We start from the raw sequence: 27,095 nt of genomic DNA on the forward strand, positions 1-27,095 counted from the left end.
ATGCTTGTCGTAAGAGGTGACTATGCTTGTCGTAAGAGGCGACTAACGCGTATCCCAATTGCGTAGATCGATGCTCATGATGTCAATCACTGAATTGTCTGGTTCATACTCGATTATTTACAGACCGCCGTCATACAGCTGGAATATTGCCTAGTGCGGCGTTAAACAACAAACAAACAAACAAACAAACAAAATGCAGTTGTCATCCCAGGGTGTTATTTTGGCAGCCGTAGAGGTAAAGATCGGTTTGTGGAACGGGAGCCGGGACCCCTATTTTCATGCCTGGCACCCCCAACTAGGTATTGAGGCAGGGCATCCGGGGCATGTCCCGGCGAGTCTTGTGTCAGTGATGCGGAGACGCAAGGGAAAGGCACTACGTGGGCATGGCCAACACAGTGCGTTAGTGCATGAGAACCTGGGTGAATGTTGACATGTAGGTGTTGTGCTGCTACAGGCAATACATACTTACTATTTTATGCAAATTCTATGAATGGCGGGTGCTACCGGTTGGGCAGGACATGCTTACCCTTTTCGCGATCACCTGGTGTCATGAACACAATGCCATGTAGAAAGTGGTCAATGTAACAAATGTTATATTTGGGATAACACTTTCTTTGTAAAGTGGAAATTCTAGTACCTTTTGGGGGATTGAGTCCACACTGCCAGAGTGAGGCAACTAATCGCCAGCACACGAAGCCAGATCTGGTGTCATCACTGATTTTCAGAGGTCCTTTTTAATTCCAAGTGAAATCTGATTCGGCAGGAAATCTTGTCTGGTTATTCTCCTGCATTGACAATTTCTATTTACACATGTGTGAAAGCCAATCATTAATTCTGTGTCGCCATAATGATGATTTCATGTTTATATTCGTGTGACATAGTGAGTGAGTGAGTGAGTGGTTACGTTCAAGTGTTGTCGCGGTACCCTCCTACGTCTATAATGTATGTACTGGCTTATTCTCTTATTTCGCCAATTTGACGATGCTTTCCTCGTGTGTTGTCGTTTTGACGTTTTGGGCGCGGTTTTGTATTTAATACAAAATGTAGCCACACTCCGTGTTTATGGAAAACCCATAATAACATATTCTTGGACTCGTTTAATTAGGTGTTGCTGCAGCCACCAGATAACTTTGATCCAGAAGATCAATGCTGCTAAAGGTAATTTCGAAGTATACTTGCCTATTGATGCAGGTACCTATACTGTCATAAAGCGCACATGTGTGACCCAGGAAGTGAAACAAATTGTAATTTGCAGGTGGTACTTCAGAATCAGTAATGAGAATATGGCATATTTCAGTTTAAATATTTATGTGATATAAAAGTAGAAAACAAACATATTATGAAAACAAAACTTGTAAAATGTGTTCACAACAATGACTTCCTGAAAGAATTGTTATTGTTTTCAAAGAACAAGTGCACACAATCATAGTGATATTCATGATACTGTTGACAAACCGATGTGCAAACGTTTGTAGGAATCCGCTACGCAGATTCATACAGTTTGCACATCGGTGCTCGACTCATACCTCAATGAACCGAAATAAATGAACAGTCAATCCTTAAAATGAACTTCGGTTTCGCAGTCATGTGACCGACCTTTGTCCAATGGAAAAGCCGTATATCGTGTAAACTTCACATTATCAAATTAAATTGATGTGAAACAAAGATTAAGTTTATTTTAAAAGTTTGGTTACATCTTCCAAACTCATTACTCATCCCCATGTAACTTTCTCAACCACAAAACAAACACGGGAGTTAACTTGTGTGGACCCGTGGAGATCCGGGGAAGAATAGGTCTTATAAACCTTTGATGACGTCACTCCATTGTTCAGACAGTCTCTTCTCTGCGGAGGTAAACTCCTCTATTGTTCCCACAAGTCTTACCGGCAGAATGCCCGGGTCTTACTGGCAGAATGCCCGGGTCTTACCAGCAGAATGGCTTCAGATGCGCAAAGCGATTTTAGTGCTAATGTTTGAGTTTCCCAAGTTAAGTAGTTTAAAATAGTTTTAGCACTAAAATCACGTTGTGCAGATGGGCCTAGGGACAAACCTCGTTTCCCAAATGCCTCAAAGTGTAAATTAATGAAAGCAACACTTATGAAGTCGGTTTAATGAAAAGTGAAATTGAGAACAAAACGACGACCAATATCCATTTCATCTTTCTCGGGGGAAGTCTCGGGCTTAGACGTTTCAGTTACAATCGGCGTCGGCTCAGAGCTAACATCCTGCTTCCTCTTTTTGGCAATGATGTCCGACAGGGTCCTCTTTTGCTCGTCTGAAGTACGTTTATACGTACGTACGGCATCACTTCTATGCACTGAAACATATGTTCAAACAGTGATATAACACATATTCATCTGACCCGCTTGCTAGAGTACATAGATAAGAGGTTTTTCGAAAATACTATGAACATTTCAAAACATACAATATTTTGTTGTCATATCGCGGTTATCAGATTTATTTAAACGGTTTTCAGCAAATTTTCAGTCATCAGGGTCACCCGATTTGTAGTAGGTGAAAAATCTGCATCACTATTGTGATACCTTACGAACAGTTGATAAAACAAATTGATTTTACGGCTTTCTGCAATGTTCCAATGATCATTTCGTGCAATTTCAAGGTATCCCAAATAATAAAATACCATGTAGACTGATTTCTCCAAAAAATGTCCGAGAAATGTGTTTTCTTCTTTATATTTATTTAATTTTTTTTATACCTATCAGTTACTTCGCAGATGATACTTTATAAAATATCCAGGTACTTAGCAAACCTTTATTATGGGCAAGGTGTAAATGGGCCGAACACCTATAAAACATTTTACTAATCATCATAATCATCATCATCAAAACCTCCTTCTCGGTCTTGACGGGAAATCGCCCTCCCTAATTTCCCTTCTCCCAGTGCTTACATTTCCCGTCAAGACCTCCAAGTCGGTTTTGATCCTTTACTTAAGCAGCCCATTCTTGCTGTAAAAGGCGACTATGCTTGTCGTAAGAGGCGACTAATGGGGTCGGGTGGTCATGCTCGCTGACTTGGTTCCTTCTTGACATTCATACGATGCCTTAGATATATGTCACGTGACAATAGTTTTTTCAAGATCATAAGAAACGTTACATTTTGGGATTTGTCCTCCTATATCTACTGGAACTCTGAAATAGATAGGGAAAACTGAGTTTACGACTTAAATTTTTCTGTACATTGAATATATGCTTTTTTAGAAAGCGGTCACATGTAACAAATGTTTTATTTGGGATAACGCATACTCAGGAAAGTACAAATTCTAGGCACCTAATCGACAGCACACAAGTCAGCGATCTGTCCCAGTGAGCGTGGAAGCGGCTGTGAGTGTGGTCAGAATCCCAGGTGGGATTCAACTAAAAAAACTAATAGAGTAGAATTTATATTTTGCTGGGAAAGCGTTATTCCAAATATAACATTTGTTTCTGGAAATTGTTTGAAAATTGTTAGATCTTGTACTTCGACGACTACCACTAAAAACTTTGGGAAAGAACATCGTATTGATCGTAAATGTGGCATTGACTTGCACGTTTCAGCGGCCTATTTTGGGGAGTTTTTTTAAAATATTCTTATAGAGATTGCTATGAATGTTCAAATCTACTCAAGACGAGTTCTAATTCCTTCGTTTGGTGCTATTAGTCGAACAACATATAACATACTTTTGTATTTAATAAACGTTATTAAATTTTGTTCAGATGGATCTCAATTTCACATCTTTGTCTAAATGTATTAAGGTTGTTCAGTATTTGTGTAAAGCACAATAAATCAAACTGATGATTAGCGGGACATGTGTGTCACAGCCACGTAAATTACTTCTGGTCCCAAAAGTCGAAGCTGATAATGAAGTGTACCAAATAAAAAATAAATGGCAATTCCTCTCGTGCATTTATTTAATCTGATTACGAAACAAATATGATGAAATAAAACAAAAGATATCATTTCCTTCATACACTAGTCTCACTAGAGATTATTAAAAAAGGTCGCAGGCGTTAACTTTCCATTCTAGTATGTTGAAAGGGAAGTGGTATCTTTGACATAATTTCCCCGAGGCCTGGTTGACATGGACAATCTGTGTGCTTGATAACACAAGCTTCTTGTTATCTCACAAGATCGTCAAAATGGATGACAGTACTACGTCGAACGAAATCTGGCCAGTTAAATATACTGGATTGTCATATGGACTTCTGGTAATAAACTGTTCTGCAGTACTTTTTTATTTGATTGGTAGAGTTGCGGCTGCCTGTATTTCGGAATCTGCGAAACACGCACCTTGGAGATGGAAAAATACGATAGTGTCATTTACGCACGCTTGCATCAGTGGTAGCTGGTCTATTATGTGGTGAGTACGTTACAAATTTGATATTTTTAAGTGTAAATTCCTTGATTGATCTCAAATGTTGTATAGTTTTAAACACTTTGCACTGCATGCGGTAGCCTATGTTCGTGCTAACATTCACTGTAAATATCTTTCAGCTTTTACGAGACGCCAAAACTTGCAGAAGACATGATAACAACGTATTCTTCATTTTCCTACACTCTGATTTCATTTTCAGTCGGTAAGTTGTCACAATTCTGATTATGTAAGTGATGATTTTGCTGTTTAAACCGTGACCTAGTTCTTGCTTATGCAACTGGCATCCCACGTGACCCGATCGTTTAGCAGCGGGTCAAACACGTGACAACAATGTTGTTAATCAGCGCCGTCGACGGCGACTGTGGCGAAATGTAATGAACATGTTTAGGAGCTGGTTCACAATTTGATAACTATTGATATTGACAGGAAAACATCTAGAACTATTAAGCTGATAAAAATTTAGATATCAATAACACAACCACTTGATTGGTTCTTTCAAAAGTAAATACATATCGGTAGGCCATTAGGCTTCAAGGAGCAGACTCGGATACTCATACTTTTTTCACTTTGTGTGTGTTCTTCACTTCGTTTACATAATACAGCATGGTTTATGCAGTTTTGCCCTTAAAATTTCAAGTTGCTAGAACTAGAGTAACCTTGCTCCCAGGCTGAACTGAAAGATAAGTCCATGGATGTGTAGTTATTCTGTCATCACGAAAGGCAAGTCTAGATAAGCGGACAGTAAGTTGTCATTAGGACGCCTTTCTTTGTGGGGGCAGCTTGTTCTTATAGATTATATATTGTTTATATAATCTCGATTGAAACTAATATTTATTGCCATAGAGACATCTGCAAGTCTATGTCTTGAGGCAGTTATTCTTGTTATTGATGTACGTGTATTTTCCTTTATTGCTTGAGAAAAATGTTTATGTTATGTAACAGTAAAATTAAAGTTTAATTTTCTCCAGAATATTTACATGTTGGCATATTGATGTGTCGAAGTGTTGACATATTGACATATTCTGTAAGTTTATTAATAAAATGATCAACAGTAACGTTTCCATTCGTTACTCTTCAACTATAAGGAAACAAACTTGTCAGTTAGTTAAATATAATTGAAAACGGAAGATAACATATTTTTGATTAAGCATTTCTCAGCATCAAATGTAACATTTCAAACCTGATGGATATTTAGACAATATAATTAAGTGTTCCAGTGTATTTATTTCGCCACATTGATCACGAGTATTACTAACTTTTACATTTATAAGTTAATCATAGTTGTCTACAAGAGCTAATAACTTTAAATTCTTCCCAACAAAGGTTCTAACAAAATTAATTGAATGCAATGCCAATGATATGACCTGTTTTGAAAAGTGGTAATGCATGTTCAAGTTGTCTTTGACAACCAAGATAAACTTTGTGACATTGATCTTATTTGTTTTGTAAATTGATCAAGTTTAATAATATGTTTTTGTAAGAAATATAAAAATGCCATTTTGAATGCTCAGCACTTTTAATGTGTATTTGATGACTAAATAGGTTTGTTAACTGTAAATATTTCACATAAGACAATCTACAAATCTACTGAACAGATCAATATTTCACATAACACAATCTACAAATCTACCATACAGATAATATTTCACATAACACAATCTACAAATCAACTGAACCCATCAATATTTCACATAACACAATCTACAAATCTGAACAGATCAATATTTCACATAACACAATCTGCAAATCTACAGAACAGATCCAATCTCATTAAAAGCAGATCTTCGTTTTCGCTACCGCTAAACAAAGATCTGAGGACATCCCATTACAGGTCACGTCAGAACGACCTCTCACGAACTTTAATCGATCAATGAAATGACTGACAAGAAATAGACATTAGCCAATCAGAAGAAAGCTTTTTCGAGCATTATGACACTAGTTTCAAACTGGCGACTACGCTTGGAAACATATTTTGACGTATTCTTGGTTAAAAATTTTAAAACTGATAAAAAGAACATTCTCGAATGGCTTACAGATGGCCTAGATTGTATGGATAAAATATAAAACCCATAACTGTCGTTCGGAATACTCTCTGTTAAATATTTCGAGTTTGCATGATCAGAAAACCGATTCCGTCTGTCACTTTCATGATGTGGTAAGCGACGCTCTGATTGCTTGGATGAAAGGTCGTTCTGACGTGACCCGGCATGGGATGTCCTCAGATCTTTGTTTAGCGATAGCGAGAACTAAGATCTGATTTTAATGAGATTGGAACAGATCAATATTTCTCCCTCTCTTCCTCCATCTTTTCTTTCCTCCCTCTTGTCCTCCTTCCCCCTTCCTCCCTCCACCTCTTCCCCCTCTCTCTTGTCCTCCCTCTCCCAGTCTCTTCTTCCTTCCTCCCCCTCTCCCTCCTGTCTCCCCCCCTCCCTCTTCCTCTCTTCCTCCCCCTCCCTCTTGTCCCCCCTCTCTTCATCCCTCTACCTCTTCCCCCCCTCCCTCTTGTCCTCCCTCTCCTTGTCTCTTCTTCCTCCCTCCCCTCCCCCTTTTGTCTCCCACCCTCCCCCTCTCTTCATCCCTCCCTCTTGTCCTCCCTCTCCTTGTCACTTCTTCCTCCCTCCTCCTCCTGTCTCCCACCCTCCCCTCTCTTCACCCCTCCACCTCTCCGTCCTCCCTCTCCCTGTCGCTTCTTCCTCCCTCCCCCTCCTGTCTCCCACCCCCCTCTCTTCATCCTCCACCTCTCCCCCTCCCACTTGTCTTCCTCTCCCTGTCTCTTCTTCCTCCATCCCTCTCCTGTCTCCCCCCCCCATCTCTTCATCCTCCACCTCTCCCCCTCCCCCCACTTGTCTTCCTCTCCCTGTCTCTTCTTCCTCCATCCCCCCAACCTCCCCCTCTCTTCATCCTTCCACCTCCCCCCTCCCACTTGTCTTCCTCTCCCTGACTCTTCTTCCTCCATCCCCCCAACCTCCCCCTCTCTTCATCCCTCCACCTCCCCCCTCCTTCTTGTCTTCCTCTCCCTGACTCTTCTTCCTCCATCCCCCCAACCTCCCCCATCTCTTCATCCTCCACCGCCCCCCTCCCTCTTGTCTTCCTCTCCCTGTCTCTTCTTCCTCCATCCCCCCAACCTCCCCCTCTCTTCATCCTTCCACCTCCCCCCTCCCACTTGTCTTCCTCTCCCTGTCTCTTCTTCCTCCATCCCCCCAACCTCCCCCTCTCTTCATCCCTCCACCTCCCCCCTCCTTCTTGTCTTCCTCTCCCTGTCTCTTCTTCCTTCATCCCCCCAACCTCCCCCTCTCTTCATCCTTCCACCTCCCCCCTCCCACTTGTCCTCCCTCTCCCTGACTCTTCTCCCCCCCCCTCCTGTCTCCCACCCTCCCCTCTCTTCATCCCTCCACCTCTCCCCCTCCCACTTGTCTTCCTCTCCCTGTCTCTTCTTCCTCCATCCCCCCAACCTCCCCCTCTCTTCATCCTTCCACCTCCCCCCTCCCTCTTGTCCTCCCTCTCCCTGTCGCTTCTTCCTCCCTCCCCCTCCTGTCTCCCACCCTCCCCTCTCTTCATCCCTCCACCTCTTCCACCTCCCTCTTGTCTTCCTCTCCCTGTCTCTTCATCCTCCCTCCCCTCCCCCTCCTCTCTTCCACCCTCCCCCCTCTTCATCCCTCCACCTCTTCCACCCCCCTCTTGTCTCCTTCTCCCTGTCTCTTCTTTCTCCGTCCCCTCCTGTCACCCACCCTCCTGTATTGAAGACTTCATGTCTGCCAGGGGCCTTGTATTGAAGACTTCATGTCTGCCATGGGGCCTTGTGTTGAAGACTTCATGTCAGCCAGGGGCCTTGTGTTGAAGACTTCATGTCTGACAGGGACCTTGTGTTGAAGACTTCATGTCTGCCAGGGGCCTTGTATTGAAGACTTCATGTCAGCCATGGGGCCTTGTGTTGAAGACTTCATGTCAGCCATGGGGCCTTGTGTTGAAGACTTCATGTCCGCCAGGGGCCTTGTTTTGAAGACTTCATGTCAGCCATGGGGCCTTGTGTTGAAGACAGGGGACTTGTGTTGAAGACGTCTGGTGTGTTGACCTTGTGTTGGAGATGTCTGTTCTGACCCTCGTGTGGAAGTGTGTTGAACTTGTGTGGAAGACGTCTGTTCCGACCCTCGTGTGGAGGTGTGTTGACCTTGTGTGGAAGACGTCTGTTCTAACCCTCGTGTGGAAGTGTGTTGACCTTGTGTGGAAGACGACTATTCTGACCCTCTTGTGGAGGTGTGTTGACCTTGTGTGGGAGATGTCTGTTCTGACCCTCTTGTGGAAGTGTGTTGCCCTTGTGTGGGAGATGTCTGTTCTGACCCTCTTGTGGAGTTGTGTTGACCTTGTGTGGAGGTGGGTTGACCTTGTGCAGAAGACGTCTGTTCTGACCCTCGTGTGAAGGTGTGTTGACCTTGTGTGGAAGATGTCTGTTCTGACCCTGTTTGGAGGTGTGTTGACCTTCTGTTTTGACCCTCGTTTGGAGGTGGGTTGACCTTCTGACCTCGTGTGTGTTTCAGGCTACTTTGTGTATGATGTGGTGGACATGCTGCTGTACCAGCGGACCAGACAAAGCCTTGAACTCCTCGGGCATCATGCAGTGGTGAGAAACATCTCTTTGGTTTTACCTCCAATAAAACAGTCTGCTGTGATTTTCCTGAAATTCTAACAGGTTTGGTGTTGAACCCTAACCCCTCAGTTGTCTCCCCTGTGTGATGGTCCATGTGTTGGTGTCCTTGCAGCTCCTCATGTGTTATATGGTTGCCATAACAACACACATGTATGTGGGCTACGCAGTGGTTGGGCTCATAGTTGAGGTGAACAGCATCTTCCTCCACCTCCGGCAGATCCTGCAGATTCAAGGTTTTCAAAAAGATAACAGTTTCTACAGGATGAACAGTTTGATTAATCTTGGTAAGTTACACAACCGGCCTGATCAATGTTGGTAAGTTACACAACCGGCCTGATCAATGTTGGTAAGTTACACAACCGGCCTGATCAATGTTGGTAAGTTACTCAACCGGCCTGATCAATGTTGGTAAGTTACACAACCGGCCTGATCAATGTTGGTAAGTTACACAACCGGCCTGATCAATGTTGGTAAGTTACACAACCTGCCTGATCAATGCTGGTAAGTTACACAACCGGCTTGATCAATGTTGGTAAGTTACCCAACGGGGTTGATCAATGGTGGTAAGTTACTCAACCGGCTTGATCAATGTTGGTAAGCTTCACAACTGGCCTGATTAATGTTGGTAAGTTACACAACCGGCCTGATCAATGTTGGTAAGTTACACAACCGGCCTGATCAATGTTGGTAAGTTACACAACCGGCCTGATCAATGTTGGTAAGTTACACAACCGGCCTGATCAATGTTGGTAAGTTACACAACCTGCCTGATCAATGCTGGTAAGTTACACAACCGGCTTGATCAATGTTGGTAAGTTACCCAACGGGGTTGATCAATGGTGGTAAGTTACTCAACCGGCTTGATCAATGTTGGTAAGCTTCACAACTGGCCTGATTAATGTTGGTAAGTTACACAACCGGCCTGATCAATGTTGGTAAGTTACACAACCGGCCTGATCAATGTTGGTAAGTTACACAACCGGCCTGATCAATGTTGGTAAGTTACTCAACCGGCCTGATCAATGTTGGTAAGTTACACAACCGGCCTGATCAATGTTGGTAAGTTACTCAACCGGCCTGATCAATGTTGGTAAGTTACACAACCGGCCTGATCAATGTTGGTAAGTTACACAACCGGCCTGATCAATGTTGGTAAGTTACACAACCGGCCTGATCAATGTTGGTAAGCTTCACAACTGGCCTGATCAATGTTGGTAAGCTTCACAACCAGCCTGATCAATGTTGGTAAGCTTCACAACTGGCCTGATCAATTTTGGTAAGCTTCACAACTGGCCTGATCAATGTTGGTAAGCTTCACAACCAGCCTGATCAATGTTGGTAAGCTTCACAACTGGCCTGATCAATGTTGGTAAGCTTCACAACTGGCCTGATCAATGTTGGTAAGCTTCACAACTGGCCTGATCAATGTTGGTAAGCTTCACAACTGGCCTGATCAATGTTGGTAAGCTTCACAACTGGCCTGATCAATGTTGGTTAGCTTCACAACCTGCCTGATCAATGCTGGTAAGTTACACAACCGGCTTGATCAATGTTGGTAAGTTACCCAACGGGGTTGATCAATGGTGGTAAGTTACTCAACCGGCTTGATCAATGTTGGTAAGCTTCACAACTGGCCTGATTAATGTTGGTAAGCTTCACAACCGGCCTGATCAATGTTGGAAAGTTACTCAACCATTTGATCAATGTTGGTAAGCTTCACAACTGGCCTGAACAATGTTGGTAAGCTTCACAACCGGCCTGATCAATGTTGGTAAGCTTCACAACCGGCCTGATCAATGTTGGTAAGCTTCACAACCTGCCTGATCAATGCTGGTAAGTTACACAACCGGCCTGATCAATGTTGGTAAGCTTCACAACTGGCCTGATCAATGTTGGTAAGCTTCACAACCGGCTTGATCAATGTTGGTAAGTTACACAACCGGCTTGATCAATGTTGATAATCTTCACAACTGGCCTGATCAATGTTGGTAAGCTTCACAACCGGCCTGATCAATGTTGGTAAGCTTCACAAAAGTCCTGATCAATGTTGGTATGTTACTCAACTGGCTTGATCAATGTTGGTAAGTTACCCAACGGGGTTGATCAATGTTGGTAAGTTACTCAACCGGCTTGATCAATGTTGGTAAGCTTCACAACTGGCCTGATTAATGTTGGTAAGCTTCACAACCGGCCTGATCAATGTTGGAAAGTCACTCAACCATTTGATCAATGTTGGTAAGCTTCACAACTGGCCTGAACAATGTTGGTAAGCTTCACAACCGGCCTGATCAATGTTGGTAAGCTTCACAACTGGCCTGATCAATGTTGGTAAGCTTCACAACCGGCCTGATCAATGTTTGTAAGCTTCACTACCTGATCAATGTTGGTAAGCTTCACTACCTGATCATTGTTGGTATGTTACTCAACCGGCCTGATCAATGTTGGTAAGCTTCACTACCTGATCAATGTTGGTAAGCTTCACTACCTGATCAATGTTGGAAAGCTTCACAACCGGCCTGATCAATGTTGGTAAGCTTCACTACCTGATCAATGTTGGTAAGCATCACAACCGGCCTGATCAATGTTGGTAAGCTTCACAACTGGCTTGATCAATGTTGGTAAGCTTCACAACCGGCTTGATCAATGTTGGTAAGCTTCACAACCGTCCTGATCAATGTTGGTAAGCTTCACAACCGGCTTGATCAATGTTGGTAAGCTTCACAACCGGCTTGATCAATGTTGGTAAGCTTCACAACCGGCCTGATCAATGTTGGTATGTTACTCAGCCGGCCTGATTATTGGTGGTATCTGTTCAGTGCCGAAAACTCCATGTTTATGTTTGTGTGTTCAAGCTCCTGTTGCTATGGCAACCTTCTCTGTTTACAGGCACCTTCATTGTGTGTCGCATCACGCTGCTGGCGTGGATGACGCGGTGGATCGTCATCAACAAGGACCATGTTCCCCTGTTGTTCTACACGATGGGCAGCGTGGGGCTGGCCGTTCTCACACTGATGAACATAATCCTGTTTTATCGTGTGTTGATGAGTGACTTCGTCAGGAAGAAGGACACACGTTCCAAGAATGAGTAGGTGGCCGAGAGGTGATAACCTGAAGCTTGGTCTTGCCATTCCTTGATGCCAGTCTTCTCCATGTTCGCAGAATTTGTTCTGAAGAGAAATTGATCAAATCCCATGTATGCACACTGGGAATCCTTAAGATTTTTGTACATTGATTCTGCTCACATGTTGAGCACTGCCCAGTGGAAGCCATACTGGCTGTTGGTGACACAATGGTCATGATTGCCCTGAGGCTAGAAGGAGCAGCGGCAGCAGCAGCGCACAACTGTGGAAACGATCGTCTGCAGTGTGTGTTGTTGGTCAGTGGCCAGTCCTTTGTGAGTATCTTAATCCAGTTGAGTGTAAACATGGAAGTAGCTACATCCAAGAGAGGAGGATTCTGATTGGTTCCCACCTTCGCTGTCTGTATCTCTGTATCACCCCAGTGCTTGTGGGGTTTACAATGTGTGCATCCTCCATTATCAAGTGTACAATGCCTCCATTCTGTTATTTGTGAAAAATACCCTCGACCCATTTGCTAACCTTGCTCCGTTTTGTATCTGATTCAAATTGTGTGATGCTAGATATGATCGCACATTATGCCCCGAGGGATCGGTTGACAGGGAATTTATCTCACCAACATTCATTCAGGCAGACCGGGAGTACATGTCCTCAGTTTCACTGAGTCTGCAAAACTTGTTACACTTGTCTTGAGTAAATAACACCGGATACTGAAGTAGGCAGCCATGTTGACAGCTAGCAGATGTGTACACACAGAGTTACTTCCCCTTAGCCAATGCATTCGAATAAACATTGCTGTATTTCAGCTCAACGATACTTTTGCCGGATAAGGTTTGTTCCAATTGATTTCTCAGCGGGCTACATGTAAATTAGAAATTAGAGGTATTTTGGACAGACTGGGTGATGCAGGATGGAGGTATCTACTGGACAGACTGGGTGATGCAGGATGGAGGTATCTACTGGACAGACTGGGTGATGCAGGATGGAGGTATCTACTGGACAGACTGGGTGATGCAGGATGGAGGTATCTACTGGATAGACTGGGTGATGCAGGATGGAGGTATCTACTGGACAGACTGGGTGATGCAGGATGGTAGGATGGAGGTATCTACTGGACAGACTGGGTGATGCATGATGGAGGTATCTACTGGACAGACTGGGTGATGCAGGATGGAGGTATCTACTGGACAGACTGGGTGATGCAGGATGGAGGTATCTACTGGACAGACTGGGTGATGCAGGATGGTAGGATGGAGGTATCTACTGGACAGACTGGGTGATGCAGGATGGAGGTATCTACTGGACAGACTGGGTGATGCAGGATGGAGGTATCTACTGGACAGACTGGGTGATGCAGGATGGAGGTATCTACTGGACAGACTGGATGATGCAGGATGGAGGTATCTACTGGACAGACTGGGTGATGCAGGATGGTAGGATGGAGGTATCTACTGGACAGACTGGGTGATGCAGGATGGAGGTATCTACTGGACAGACTGGATGATGCAGGATGGAGGTATCTACTGGACAGACTGGGTGATGCAGGATGGAGGTATCTACTGGACAGACTGGGTGATGCAGGATGGAGGTATCTACTGGACAGACTGGGTGATGCAGGATGGTAGGATGGAGGTATCTACTGGACAGACTGGGTGATGCAGGATGGAGGTATCTACTGGACAGACTGGGTGATGCAGGATGGAGGTATCTACTGGACAGACTGGGTGATGCAGGATGGAGGTATCTACTGGACAGACTGGGTGATGCAGGATGGTAGGATGGAGGTATCTACTGGACAGACTGGGTGATGCAGGATGGAGGTATCTACTGGACAGACTGGGTGATGCAGGATGGAGGTATCTACTGGACAGACTGGGTGATGCAGGATGGAGGTATCTACTGGACAGACTGGGTGATGCAGGATGGAGGTATCTACTGGACAGACTGGGTGATGCAGGATGGAGGTATCTACTGGACAGACTGGGTGATGCAGGATGGTAGGATGGAGGTATCTACTGGACAGACTGGGTGATGCAGGATGGAGGTATCTACTGGACAGACTGGGTGATGCAGGATGGAGGTATCTACTGGACAGACTGGGTGATGCAGGATGGAGGTATCTACTGGACAGACTGGGTGATGCAGGATGGTAGGATGGAGGTATCTACTGGACAGACTGGGTGATGCAGGATGGTAGGATGGAGGTATCTACTGGACAGACTGGCTGATGCAGGGCAGTGTGCTCCACAACTAGCTCGGATGATATGAGGTTTAATGTGGAACATAAGGGTGACTACTTCCTCAGGGAATCAGGTTGTGTTGCTTGTTCATGTGAAGGTCCTTTCCTTTATGTAAACAAGATGAATCGATATGATGTACACATACATATATATTATATATACATATCCCATAGAGTGGGGAGTTTGTTGTGTCCTGATTGTGAAACGCAGCCATTGCTTTCTTTATGAATCAATTCGTGATTGAAGTTGGTAAACATGGCAAAAGTCCTACAGTGTTGGGACGTAGGCGGAGTAAATCGGCAGCAAGCTCCGCCATGTTTGGTTCAATTGGTTTTAGTCCCACACATTTAGTGGAACAATCAGTGTCTACCTGCAGGGAAATGTCAACATTTGTTACCAATTGGAAACATTTTTAAATGTATTATTTCTGTAACCGAAACTGTCAGCCTTCCTAGGGCCTATTTCAACAGCCCTTTTTATAAACCTATTCATTGTCTTCGGGATATTCCATTCTGTATCAGGTAATGTGTTTAAGAGGTGCTAAACGATTTCTTCACAAGTACACATTAACTTATTGTATGTATTCAGGAATCTGTGATTCATGTGTGCCGATTTTCAGTTTTTCCCTCTTCATCTCGTATTCCCTTCCTCAGCCTATTTAGCCAGGATGTCTCCTGTAAACACAGTAGAGATAGTTGGGGGCTTGGGGAGGGCCTGGGGAGGGCCTGGGGAGGGCTTGGGGAGGGCCTGGGGAGGGCCTGTCATTTGCTTTCAAGATTACGTTCTTTCAGCTACAGCAATTTTTGTGGGAGCCGGTTTCTTTTTTTGTTCACAGTCTGAAGCCTAGTTTTTTTTTCTCAAGAATTTATCCCTCCTTGAATATCTGATGGTCGGCCACTCAATGAGACCCGGGTTTGATTCCTGACATGGGTACAATGTGTGAAGTCCATTTCTAGTGCTCCCCACATGATATTGCTGGAATATTGCTAAAAGTGTGCATAAAACCACTCACTCACTCAATGAGATTGGTTCTGTTAAGAAATGATTCACGTTATTGCGTGCAGATGTTTGTCACATGGAAAGAACTCATCGTTACTCATAAAGATAAAAAAACTGATAAATAAAATAATATTTATGGTGTGTATTAAGGCCTGAACTCTCCCATGAGGGGCTGCCTCCTTGTGGTGGGGAGGGGGGGGGGGGGGGGGGGGGAAGGATCGCCACCTTGGGAATACCTCTGTCACTGCTGGTGACAGTTGCCTTGCTATTGTGCTGTAAGTCACTGCCCTACCCCAGGGTTTACAGTCAGGAATGTATGAGTCCTGTCCTAACAGCAGCTGACATAGACTGACCCCAAGTCTGACCCCTGCCCTGCTAAATATGCTGAGTATTGTATGTGACTTTTGTAGGAAGGAATTCCTTATGTTAAAATATACTTTAGTGGATATATTTGTTTTGTATGAGATGCTCATATCTACTTATGTCATATGGCTTATAGTCTTAAATGTTTTAGAAATCATATTTTTGTACTTATTAATTTGACTTTTTCAAACATGATTTAATATATGTTTTTTTTTGTCCAACTTGGTTTGTCTGATGGCTTTGTTACCATGGTTACATGAAGAAAATCAACCCTGTAAACACTATGTGGATGTTTATATATTATTGTGAATTCTTGTGTGTAATCTGAATGTTTAATTGTTGTAGCAATATTCATATTTACTATTTAATCTCCATACAAACCAGAGTCATTACCAGGCATTACCTCATTACATTTTATAATGTATTCAACTTCAGGGAAAATCAAAAGAAGGGACCTGTGTGATGGTGTGATGTTGTAGAACCACTCCCTCCTATTGTAAAACCACCCCTTCCTATTGTAGAACCACCCCCTATTACTGTAGAACCACTCCCTCCTATTGTAAAACCACCCCTTCCTATTGTAGAACCACCCCCTATTACTGTAGAACCACTCCCTCCTATTGTAGAATCACCCCTTCTTATTGTAGACCCTCCCCTGTTGTAGAACCACCCCACCTGTTGTAGACCCTCCCCTGTTGTAGAACCACCCCTCCTGTTGTAGAACCACCCCTCCTGTTGTAGACCCTCCCCTGTTGTAGAACCACCCCTCCTGTTGTAGAACCACCCCTCCTGTTGTAGGACCACCCCTCCTGTTGTAGAACCACCCCCTCCTGTTGTAGAACCACCCCCTCCAATTGTAGAACCACCCCTCCTGTTGTAGAATCACCCCTCCTGTTGTAGAACCACCCCTTCCAATTGTAGAACCACCCCTCCTGTTGTAGAACCACCCCTCCTGTTGTAGAACCCCCCCTCCTATTGTACAACCACCCCTCCTATGCTAGAACCACCCATCCTAGTGTAGAGGATGTGTGATAAAAAACCCAGTACATACCTTAACTATATTTATCCCGCCAAACTTACAACTATTGTCATGGTTACACACACATAACACAGTGTGTGTAACATGGTAACATAGACATATATATTAACTATAGATATTTGACCAGCTCTTGCTATCAGTGTGGATAAGGATTCCCTTGATGGGCAACGACACCTTTGAAATGCTGGCAATCATAAATTAGTTTGTTGAAACTAATAATATATGTATTTATTCATGATTTGTTTATGTCCTGCATAATAGTGCTGGGACAAAGACTGGGGAGGCGAGAGATGCATCTTTGCCTGACAGAGGTCTGGTGGGACAAAGTCTGGGGGGCCAGCATCTTTGATATTGCTATTGATATTGATATTGACATTGATATTGGACAAATGATGTATACACCTATATGCTTGTGTTCATTTGCATTCCATGTTTAGTTCAGAGCAACATTTTACCAGTGTATGATTGTATCAATGTGCCGTTGATTTGTTATTGTAACAGCAGTCCCTAGCAACCCACGCTTCTCCCTAGCAACCCAAGCTTCTCCCTAGCAACCCAAGCTTCTCCCTAGCAACTCTAGCGGGAGGTGAAGGCCATTAAATGGATCGGGTGGACAGGACGGGTAACTTGGCTGTGGGCAAGTCATTCTGCCCTGATGGTGTTGATCGTTGCTCATAATATCAATCACTGTATTGTCTGGTTCAGACACTGCTATTTACATCATATGGATGGATTATATGCGAGTGTGGCTGTTCAGTATGGTTTAGCAGAACTAAAACAGTTCGGAGATATTCTTGTGTGTTTTCTGAGAGGTGTTCATTGTAACTATTATTTGCCAAAACCAAAACATCTAACAACACATATCTATGTCCATAACATTGGAACCAATTATGTTTAGGGACTGGCCGTTTGTTATTTGGAGGGGTGGGTGGGTGGGTGGGGCAATGGGGCTGGGCTTGTGATATAGTTTGGGAACACCTCTCACAGTGTCATAGTATCGCATGTCCACTGTCCCCCTTAGTAGGCCATGTGTACATTTTCTAAACTCATTGCTTGCCAGCACAGTCTGTGTGGAATGATACGGATGTTTGTCCCTGCCATCTCCTGCCCATGTCATTGTTCCAGGACAAGCAGGATGACCACGTGCCTCTGTTTTATACTGGTATTGTTAAACAAATTAATTATTTTTATTCTTGACTCAGGAGGACCCTGTGCTTTATGTATCATGTCAGGATTGAATAAATATTTATAACTATTGCACAATTGTTGTGTTTCATCTTGGTTGGAAGCCAGAAGCTGTAAGTCTATTCCTACCAAGAAATAATCAACCGCAATATCTGCTGGAACAGATTCAATTGGACGTTGAAGGTGATGAGCTGGTAATGCCCTTAAGGGGCGGTCGGGTAGCCTAGTGGTTAAAGCGTTCGCTTGTTACGCCGAAGACCCGTGTTCAATTCTTCTCCTGTGTACAATTTATGAAGCCCATTTCCTTGGATGTCCTAAAGTCTCTGAACAACTGAGAAATGCAGACGCCATAGGCTGGAGTTTCTGGACATGACGGGGGAAAATCATCTTGTACAGAGGCTGCCACTATTTCGAATTTCCGTGCAGATCTCGATGAGCCTGGCTATGGTTTCTCTGGTATGATACTCTGATGGATAGATGAGGTGAAGACGGTCATTTGGGCTCCAAGTCGAATTGGAATTGTTCAGTGTTATTATTCAGTCGTTTTTGTATCAACAGAATGTCAAGAACCAGTCGTTCTGTGGTAACCAGGGTTGTGCAGAGGTTGTGTCAACAGAATGTCAAGAACCAGTCGTTCTGTGGTAACCAGGGTTGTGCAGAGGTTGTATCAACAGAATGTCAAGAACCAGTCGTTCTGTGGTAACCAGGGTTGTGCAGAGGTTGTATCAACAGAATGTCAAGAACCAGTCGTTCTGTGGTAACCAGGGTTGTGCAGAGGTTGTGTCAACAGAATGTCAAGAACCAGTCGTTCTGTGGTAACGAGGGTTGTGCAGAGGTTGTATCAACAGAATGTCAAGAACCAGTCGTTCTGTGGTAACCAGGGTTGTGCAGAGGTTGTATCAACAGAATGTCAAGAACCAGTCATTCTGTGGTAACCAGGGTTGTGCAGAGGTTGTGTCAACAGAATGTCAAGAATCAGTCGTTCTGTGGTAACCAGGGCTGTGCAGAGGTAAAGGGGTCGAACTCCAGACCTTCCGCTCCTCTCGGGGCAGACGCTCTACTATTATACCACGGAGGAGGTCTACAATAAGTATATATGCATCCATCATGATGTGATATACAACCTTACAGCAATACAAAAACAACAATGAAACCGCGACGCTGGGGCAGGTACTGAACTCACCCTGTGCTGATCTGAACTGACTGGTGTCTGCATCTAAATACATGCATACTCACTCAAGCATACTTAACCTTTTAGGGGCGATTGCGTAGCCTTGTGGTTAAAGCGTTCGCTCGTTACGTCGAAGACCCAGGTTCGATTCCCGACATGGGTACAATTTGTGAAACCCATTTCTGGTGTCCACCGACGTGGTATTGCTGGAATATTGATAAAAGCGGTGTAAAACCATACTCACTCATCTGACCTTTTACTCTGTTGCTATACATTAAACCAAACTCACTCACTCGGGGGAAACTGGGTACCCTAACAATGATGATGATGATGATGATGAAATATGATGAAAAATAAAACAGAAGGCTTTCTGTTTGCTGCTCAGGACCAGTCACTTCCCACTCGAAACCGTCAGTGTGTGATTTTGCATCAAAATGTTAATATGAAATGTAGATTATGTAAGGAATTCAATGAGACTGTCCAACACATTGTCAATGGAGGCCCAGCTTTGGCACAAACACAGGATCTTAAGCATTTTATCATTTTATTCGTCTTCGCCATGCTTGTGGTTTTGATACAGAAGCACATACATGGTATAACCCAGAATATGCAGAGAGCGTCATGGAAAATGATAAATACAAAGTTCTTTGGAAAAGGCCTTATACAGCCTCAGACCTATCTAGGCCAACAAACCTGATCTTGTCCTTTTTGAAAAATCCAATAAAATCATTTATTGTGTTGAATTGTCTGTCCCTTTTAACAGAAATGTGATTGACAAGACTCAGGAAAAACATGGCAAGTATGCAGACCTCGCTTTCGAAATGTCACGCTTGTATTCCGAGTACCAAGTTATCCGACGCCCCATTGTTCTCGGTGCCTTAGGTTTGGTACCTCCCAATTTGTGGACTAACATTGGGAGAGTACCCGGGTTTTCTACCAGGAATACAGCCCTTCTGACAATCTGGGTAATGCTGGTAATGAACCGCAATGACGCAGCTAAATAGTGATAGAATATCTCAATAGACAAGATTACTGTTTAGGAACAGGTCTGCAGATGAAATAGCTGGAATGTTGGAGAAGAACTGGTAGATAGACAGATGGCAGGAACAGCTTGTAGAGATGGGACAGCTAGGAATAGATATATGGGACAAAATGGTTAGATATACGCAACAACAAAAGTTCCTGTGACACCAATATTTTAGTGTATTTTTCAAACGAGTAAAGTTTGGTTTTCAATATAGTAGTACATGTATGGAATCAAGTCACAAAAACGCAACTGCTACAGAAAAGCATGCATTCCATGCAAAGGTTGACTTTTATGCAAGTCCCATGCATTTCACTACCCGAGAATGGGTATAAAAACATTTGCGTTAACGGGATTCCATATGCATTGTTTAGTATCGTGCTGACAACCACCACTTAGAAAAACAACAAAATTACGCAATTATTCAACATTACGAAATGCCATGCCTGTCCGTAAATGAGCGTCTGCGAGCCATTGGTATGCTTGAAGCAGGATCGAGTCAACGTGATGTTGCAAGACAATTTAACGTCCACAAAAACACTATTTGGTGGTTATGGCAACGTTGGCAACAGACGAATACAGTGAGAGACCATCCTCGGAGTGGCAGGCCACTCGTAACCAATAATCGCCAAGACAACTGGATTCGAACAACACATCTACGAAATCGATTCCAGCCAGCAACAGTGACTGCAAGAAGCATCCCTGGCCGTCGACGAATATCTTCACAAACCGTACGTCGCCGCCTCAGATGTGCAGGGATTGTCGCCAGAAGGCCCACCAGACGTCTGAATTTGACAGGAAACCACCGTCAAGCACGTCTACAGTGGTGCAGACAGCGTCTATGCTAGATGGCCATGCAGTGGGGACAAGTTCTATTCTCTGACGAGTCTCGTTTTCACCTCAGCCACAGCGATGGACGGATTCGAGTGTACCGACGTCGAGGTGAACGTTACGTAAATCATTGTGTCATGGAAGAAGATCGGTTCGGGGGCGGCAGCGTTATGGTATGGGGTGGGATTACAGCAAGACAGAGGACCCGTTTGATGGTGGTAGAGGGAAATCTCAATGGACAGCGCTACCGCGATGAGATCATCGACCCTGTTCTACCGTTTTTGCGTCGTCATGGCCCAGGCATTACTTTTCAACATGACTACGCTCGACCTCAAATTGCTCGACTTGTTCAGGATTCTCTTCAACAAAACAACGTGAATGTCATCCCCTGGCCGGCTCGCTACCCTGATCTCTCACCAATCGAGCTCATGTGGGATGAGATGGATCAGCGCCTTCGACGTCAACCACGTGTTCCACAGACACTCGTTGAAATCGCTTTTCAATTTTGCGCCACTTAGGCGTGCAGTTCACACACATATTAAACTAACACAAACTGGATGCACTCACTCACCTAGGAGTCCAGCAACTGTTGCTCAGTTTATAGCAAAGCTTGTACTTCTGGCTTTAAGATTAAGTACATCACTCCATGTTTCGGAAAACATATGAACCTCGATTCTAAAGAACCCATCCTTCAATCACAGTCAGAAATACTGAAAATTGTGTGGCTCTATTTATCTACGGGACAGAGTTCATCTGAATATCGTAGCCTAGCGGTTAAAGCGTTCGCTCGTCACGCCGAAGACCCAGGTTCGATGCCCGACATGGGTACAATGTTCCCCGCCGTGATATTGCTGGAATATTGCTAAAAGCGGCGTAAAACCATACTCACCTATTCATCTGAATACCCGTTATATCACCAGATGAAGGAGTAGGTATACACTCCGAAACGTTGTGTTCCTCATAATAAGGACATTGACATCCATATATTCTCTTCCTTATGTGTATAACTTCCATATGCCATTCGGACGGTGGGTTAGCCTAGTAGCCTAGTAGACTATTGCTAAATGCGGCGTAAACCTTACTTACTCACTCATTCACTCACTAATCGACACAGTATGCTTCTCAAAAGGTTCGGGCGTGTAGAGCACTATCTGGTCAAGGACACATGATGGCCTACTGTTGATCATCTTGTGTATGGTTGCCTTGGTATTGCGCCTGAAGATTTTTGTTATTCAACCTCGATCAGATTCCAGCTATATGACGGCAGTCTGTAAATAATCGAGTCTAGACCAGACAATCCAGTGATTGACATCATGATCATCGATCCACGCAATTGGGATATGATGACATGCATCAACCAAGTCAGCGAGCCTGACCAAATGATCCGTTAGTCGCCTCTTACGACAAGCATAGTCGCCGTTTACTGCATGCATGTGTTGCTGAAGACCTTTTCTCTACGTTGAGAGGTCTCCACCGGAAGAGCTACCCCAAGCTGGGCCAAGTTGGCGGTGCTGGGTCTCGGGCGTACGCTGTCTGCCCGAGAACACCCACAGATGCACTACTGGGGACCGATGTCCGTGTGACTTCTTGTCGGGGATAATATGTGACGACTTTTGAACGATGTGATCTGACATTGTCATCTTGCAGTTCAAAATTCCTGCCGACAACTCTGGTGATATATCATTGACAGGTCGCAAAATTTCGTCAACGTGTCTCTGGCCAATGAAATGTCCGTTCACAATAACCAAATCACTTCGCCCTTCATTTGTGATGCCGCTCCCACACCATGACACTATCGCCCTCATATCGATAATGGTCAAGAACTGTTGCCCTGGCATACCGCTCGCCGCTACGTCGCCGACAAAGTTTTCTGCCATTTTTCGCAAGCTCGGAGGTTCACACAGTTTAACCAGCGCTTTTAAATCGTTCACACTTCAATGAACCCATGAACTGACGTTCAATTCTTAAGTATACTCTCACAGCACATGTATCACTTAATAATGCACTTCACGGGGATCATACTGTTCCTATCGTCAACGCTCCAGCTTTGGATCATTGCTAACGGTAGTAAAGTAGTAAAGAGGTCTCAAGGCTGCGATAGGAAAGAAGACATTGAGAAGTTGCACATACTTGACCTTAAATGAGGCTTCTGGAGCTTAAACAGTCAACAAAAACACTCAGTCCTCCTCAATAAATCAGGTAATAATAATTATATGGCAACGTGGTTGTTAACCTTCTACCGCCTAACAGGCAGCTTGGGTTGTATACTCCCCGGGGAGCTCAGAATGATTGTTACGTGCACATTGATCACGTGACCGGGGTAATATTAACGCTTGGAGCATGCACCTGTGTGATGGGGAAATATGCGCAGTCTACATGACATATTATTATTTACAATATTAATAAATTATATGTATTCGTAAACATTCGGTTTTGATTATATAGGTATTACTATATTGATATGACGACACCAATATTACTCTATTGTTATTGCTCTATGTATATATATATATATATATATATATATTACTACACTGTTATGACTACGTAAATATTACTCTAGTTTTATGACTATATAAACTGAGGGGCAAAAGAAACGCCACCAAATAAATAATGGTCGTCAGTTTTCAACAAATTTAAACTGTTGGGAACACATAGCTGGAATGCAACTGACCTTAAGTGAATTTAAACACTAAAAAATGCTAAATGTGCACAAAGTTACCCGTATGTTATTCTGGTATAAAACATGACAGGATTGTTCTCTTTCATCACTTGAAACCGTTTGAAACAACGATCATGCCTCGACTAACCGCGGAGCAGAGAGGGAGAGCCATCGATATGATGCAAATGGGAACGACGCAGGAGCATGTTACCAGGATGATGGGCTGCTTCAAGTCCACCATCGCCAGACTTGTCACACGTCACAGGCAAACTGGCAGTACTGTAGACAGGCCGAGGAGCGGAAGACCCAAGGTCATGACCCCACAGGAAGACCGGTATTTACGGGTGCTTCACCTAATGTCCCGATTTCTAACTGTGAAATCATCAACCACAAACAGCCTTGGCCATCCAGCCAGCAGAAGACTCCGCCTGTATGGACTCCGTGCCGATCGACCTTTCAAGGGCATGACGTTAACGTGTCTACCTCGACGTCACAGACTGAGATGGGCCAGGACTGTACAGCAGTGGCAGCAGAGAAATTGGCGAAGAGTGCACTTCAGCGACCACAGTAGGTGCCAGCTCTTCAAGTCTGATGGGCGGGTTCGAATCTACCGACGACGTGGTGAACGGACGGCACGTTGTTGCGTCCAAGAAGTGGAGCCTTATCTCACTGCGGTCTTGCGGCTTGTGGTGCTGCCTTCCCTGCAACGCCACCCACGGACGCTGTTTCAGCAGGACAACGCCACCCCTCACACAGCTCGAGTCACTAGCGACTTTCTGGACGCCAATAACGTGACCGTATTGCAGTGGCCAGCCAGATCACCGGACCTGTCGCCCATAAAGCACCTCTGGGACCAATTTGGATTCGGAAACGTAAACAGCCGCCATTGACGAGGGATGCATGCCTTGGCAGTTGCCCTGCGGGAGGAATGGCGTAGGATCCCTAATCAGGATGTCAGGAGACTCGTATACCCTCGCACAATTGTTTCGAAATGTATGTCTCCAAAGTTGCCAAAACTTATGAAATGCCTTACCTACGTGACAGTTGGACACTGATTTTCTGTATATTAGACTGTTCTTAATGATAATGATAGCAATTATCCCTGTAGTTTATCCAGATTCCCGATGGTTAATTCTGACTCGATCGCCGAATGACAAGGGCGACGCCATGTTTGTTTATATACATTGAAAGTAGTCCCTACTTTACCTTTGATATTTGCATCTTTATACGCATAGGTTGTTATCCGTTGGCTTTATTCTGCCGAGAAACCTACCCATTATGTGATAAAAATTTATATTGATATGACCACATAAGTATTATTATATTGTTATCGCTATATTGATATTATTATACTGACTACATAGATATGACTATATTGTTTTAACTATATAGATATGGAGAATCTCGCCCAAGTGTCCTTTGATATCAAATATATCTACACGAGTCGAAGTTTAAAACTCCGAGTTTGGTTTGGTTGGTTGGCGCCGCACCCAGCAATATTCTAGCTATATGTTGGCGGTCTGTAAATAATCAAGTCTGGACCAGACAACCCAGTAATTGACGTCATGAGCATCGATCCACGCAGCTGGAATACGATGACATGCTTCAAACAAGTCAGCGAGCCTGGCCACCCGTTCTCGTTAGTCGCCTCTTACGACAAGCATAGTCGCCGTTTACGGCAAACATGCTTTGTTGAAGACCTATTCTACCCCGGATCATCACGGGTCTAAAGGCTTGCCGAGGAGTTTTAAACCTTTATCGAAGAGTGTATCGGTGAGATTCTATTCATCATCCAACATCATTCTTCCAACTTTTTCAGTTTTTGTAATAGTAATAAGCAGTGTCTTTAGTGTAAACGGTACTGCTAACAGCTTTAGTGTTAGACCCATTAGTGATGTCATTTGATTGTGACCTCATGGTAACAATGACGTCACAACGGTCTGCAAAGCATTGTGATGCAATTTCATAGCAGCGATATCAACAATGTAGATAATTTTTTAATTTGAAGTTCACACTCCGGCGCATTCGTGACCAACTCGTGTTATTCCGGGACAAGCCGAATAGCGAATACTTATGATGAAATAATAAATGTGTGAACTGATCAAACTGCAGTAAACAAGTGTATATAAGTCTATGCATCTTTTCATGATAGATCACGATACTATTTAAGCCAGTTCGATTTCTTGCTGATGCTGATGAACAATGAACAGTCAAGTTTTAATTTACGCTAATCATGGACCTATATAACAACATATTATACAAGTCCGTGCGCTAATTAAGCCTTTTTCATGAACATATTACGGTTATCTGTTAGATTCTACCATAAAATATTGACTCATGTCAGCATTTCAAACATATAGGCCTATAGACATGGCATGTGTACCTGCTTACCTTGACAGTTCAGAAAACAGGCTTTGACTCCTTTCTCACAGAGTGAGATGACTTGGTCCTGCATGAGTGAATTCAGGGGGCTGACGACGATGACAATTCCTGGAGCTGGCCGATCTCTCTGGAGAAGAAAAGGCAAAAGTTGAAAAATGAGACTTTTCCCATATCCTGTTGGCAACACAGCTATGCAGTCACGTCCTGCGAACACTGTTTTTAAAGTTTCTTCTTGCTTGTCCTTTAATTTAAAACTGATGTCAATATTGTCTTTGGCATACGCCAACGCTGTTTCAAATTCAGCGGCCATTTTGCGTAATGATTCACACATATTTTTTCCCCTATATGTTATATATTCCAGATAATATTTAAAACACATCGGACATAAATTAATATAAAATATGATTGAACAAATTTATCTGTATCTTGGGTTTATTTTTAGATACAAGACGTATGTAAAATCAAAAATTATAGCTGAGGGATTCTTTGACCGATGTACTTGAAGCCATACGCGCATTCTGATTGGTTTGTCGTATTTTCGCACATAACATTCATCGAGAGGGGGACGAGTCTTCTTTCAGGTTACGGAAAGGGCCGAGTGGTGACGAATGACTCCGGCGCAGTGGTGACTCAGCATAACACCACTGCCACAGGCTGATTTGCATATCACGTGACCGAACTTTTCTCTTGTTTGTAAACGCTCTTTTTCAGAAATCAATATAGAACGGACTAATACAAGTATTTGGGGGCGCTTTACATATTGTTTTGCATAATTATATAGATATGCTACTACAACTGCGACAGTGAGTTGCATGACAATATATACTAAACAGCATTAAGAAACGCACCACCATGAAAATTGATATATATTTTTATCCGGGCTTAAGTCATTTGAAAATATATAAGTGAATGAGTAATATACGACGTTCTGGACGAAGCATGAAGAAGAACAGCTCGTCAAAACACATTCATAATTTTTTTGTGAGCGACATCACCAAAACACAACAAATTGCGTGCACATCGTGTTTTGTTTCACGGGAAGCATGCAGACTTTTAAAAGCCACATCACTTGTTGCTGCAGACGTAAAGGGTACTGACACAAGAA

At 43.7% G+C, this 27,095-nt stretch overlaps 2 protein-coding genes across 12 annotated transcripts; one reads left to right on the forward strand and one right to left on the reverse strand.

Moving 5' to 3' along the window:
- Positions 1–2,108: 2,108 nt before the first annotated feature.
- Positions 2,109–26,305, reverse strand: LOC124124571 (ATP-dependent DNA helicase RecQ-like). Its single transcript, XM_046487769.2, has 2 exons — positions 26,000–26,305; positions 2,109–2,317 (listed from the first exon to the last, which is right to left on the reverse strand). The coding sequence occupies exons 1-2, from the start codon at positions 26,298–26,300 to the stop codon at positions 2,109–2,111; spliced, it is 510 nt and encodes a 169-aa protein (XP_046343725.2). The 5' UTR covers positions 26,301–26,305.
- Positions 4,063–15,437, forward strand: LOC124124570 (TLC domain-containing protein 2-like). 11 transcript variants are annotated; one of them, XM_048396508.1, is made up of 7 exons: positions 4,063–4,357; positions 4,492–4,574; positions 8,908–8,990; positions 9,130–9,301; positions 11,904–13,198; positions 13,235–14,174; positions 14,255–15,437. In XM_048396508.1, the coding sequence occupies exons 1-5, from the start codon at positions 4,137–4,139 to the stop codon at positions 12,104–12,106; spliced, it is 762 nt and encodes a 253-aa protein (XP_048252465.1). In that variant the 5' UTR covers positions 4,063–4,136; the 3' UTR covers positions 12,107–13,198; positions 13,235–14,174; positions 14,255–15,437. The 11 variants fall into 11 exon arrangements, with proteins under 11 accessions (XP_048252465.1, XP_048252466.1, XP_048252470.1 ...); XM_048396509.1 differs by having other exon boundaries at positions 13,235–13,950; positions 14,103–15,437; XM_048396513.1 differs by having other exon boundaries at positions 13,235–13,798; positions 13,879–15,437.
- Positions 26,306–27,095: the final 790 nt, after the last annotated feature.

The sequence above is a fragment of the Haliotis rufescens genome, unplaced genomic scaffold (assembly GCF_023055435.1).
Source record: "Haliotis rufescens isolate VD_foot unplaced genomic scaffold, xgHalRufe1.0.p SCAF_15, whole genome shotgun sequence".
NCBI classification, from domain to species: Eukaryota; Metazoa; Mollusca; class Gastropoda; order Lepetellida; family Haliotidae; genus Haliotis; species Haliotis rufescens.

What these genes read in the sequence shown, in the direction of transcription:
- LOC124124570 (XM_048396505.1), top strand. Translation starts at nt 4,137, where the DNA reads ATGGATGACAGTACTACGTCGAACGAAATCTGGCCAGTTAAATATACT. An exon ending in GGTAGCTGGTCTATTATGTG is followed by an intron (nt 4,358 to 4,491) that starts GTGAGTACGTTA and finishes AATATCTTTCAG; the next exon opens with CTTTTACGAGACGCCAAAAC. An exon ending in TCTGATTTCATTTTCAGTCG is followed by an intron (nt 4,575 to 8,907) that starts GTAAGTTGTCAC and finishes TGTGTGTTTCAG; the next exon opens with GCTACTTTGTGTATGATGTG.
- LOC124124571 (XM_046487769.2), bottom strand. Translation starts at nt 26,300, where the DNA reads ATGGCCGCTGAATTTGAAACAGCGTTGGCGTATGCCAAAGACAATATT. An exon ending in CTGTTTTCTGAACTGTCAAG is followed by an intron (nt 2,318 to 25,999) that starts GTAAGCAGGTAC and finishes CATATGTTTCAG; the next exon opens with TGCATAGAAGTGATGCCGTA.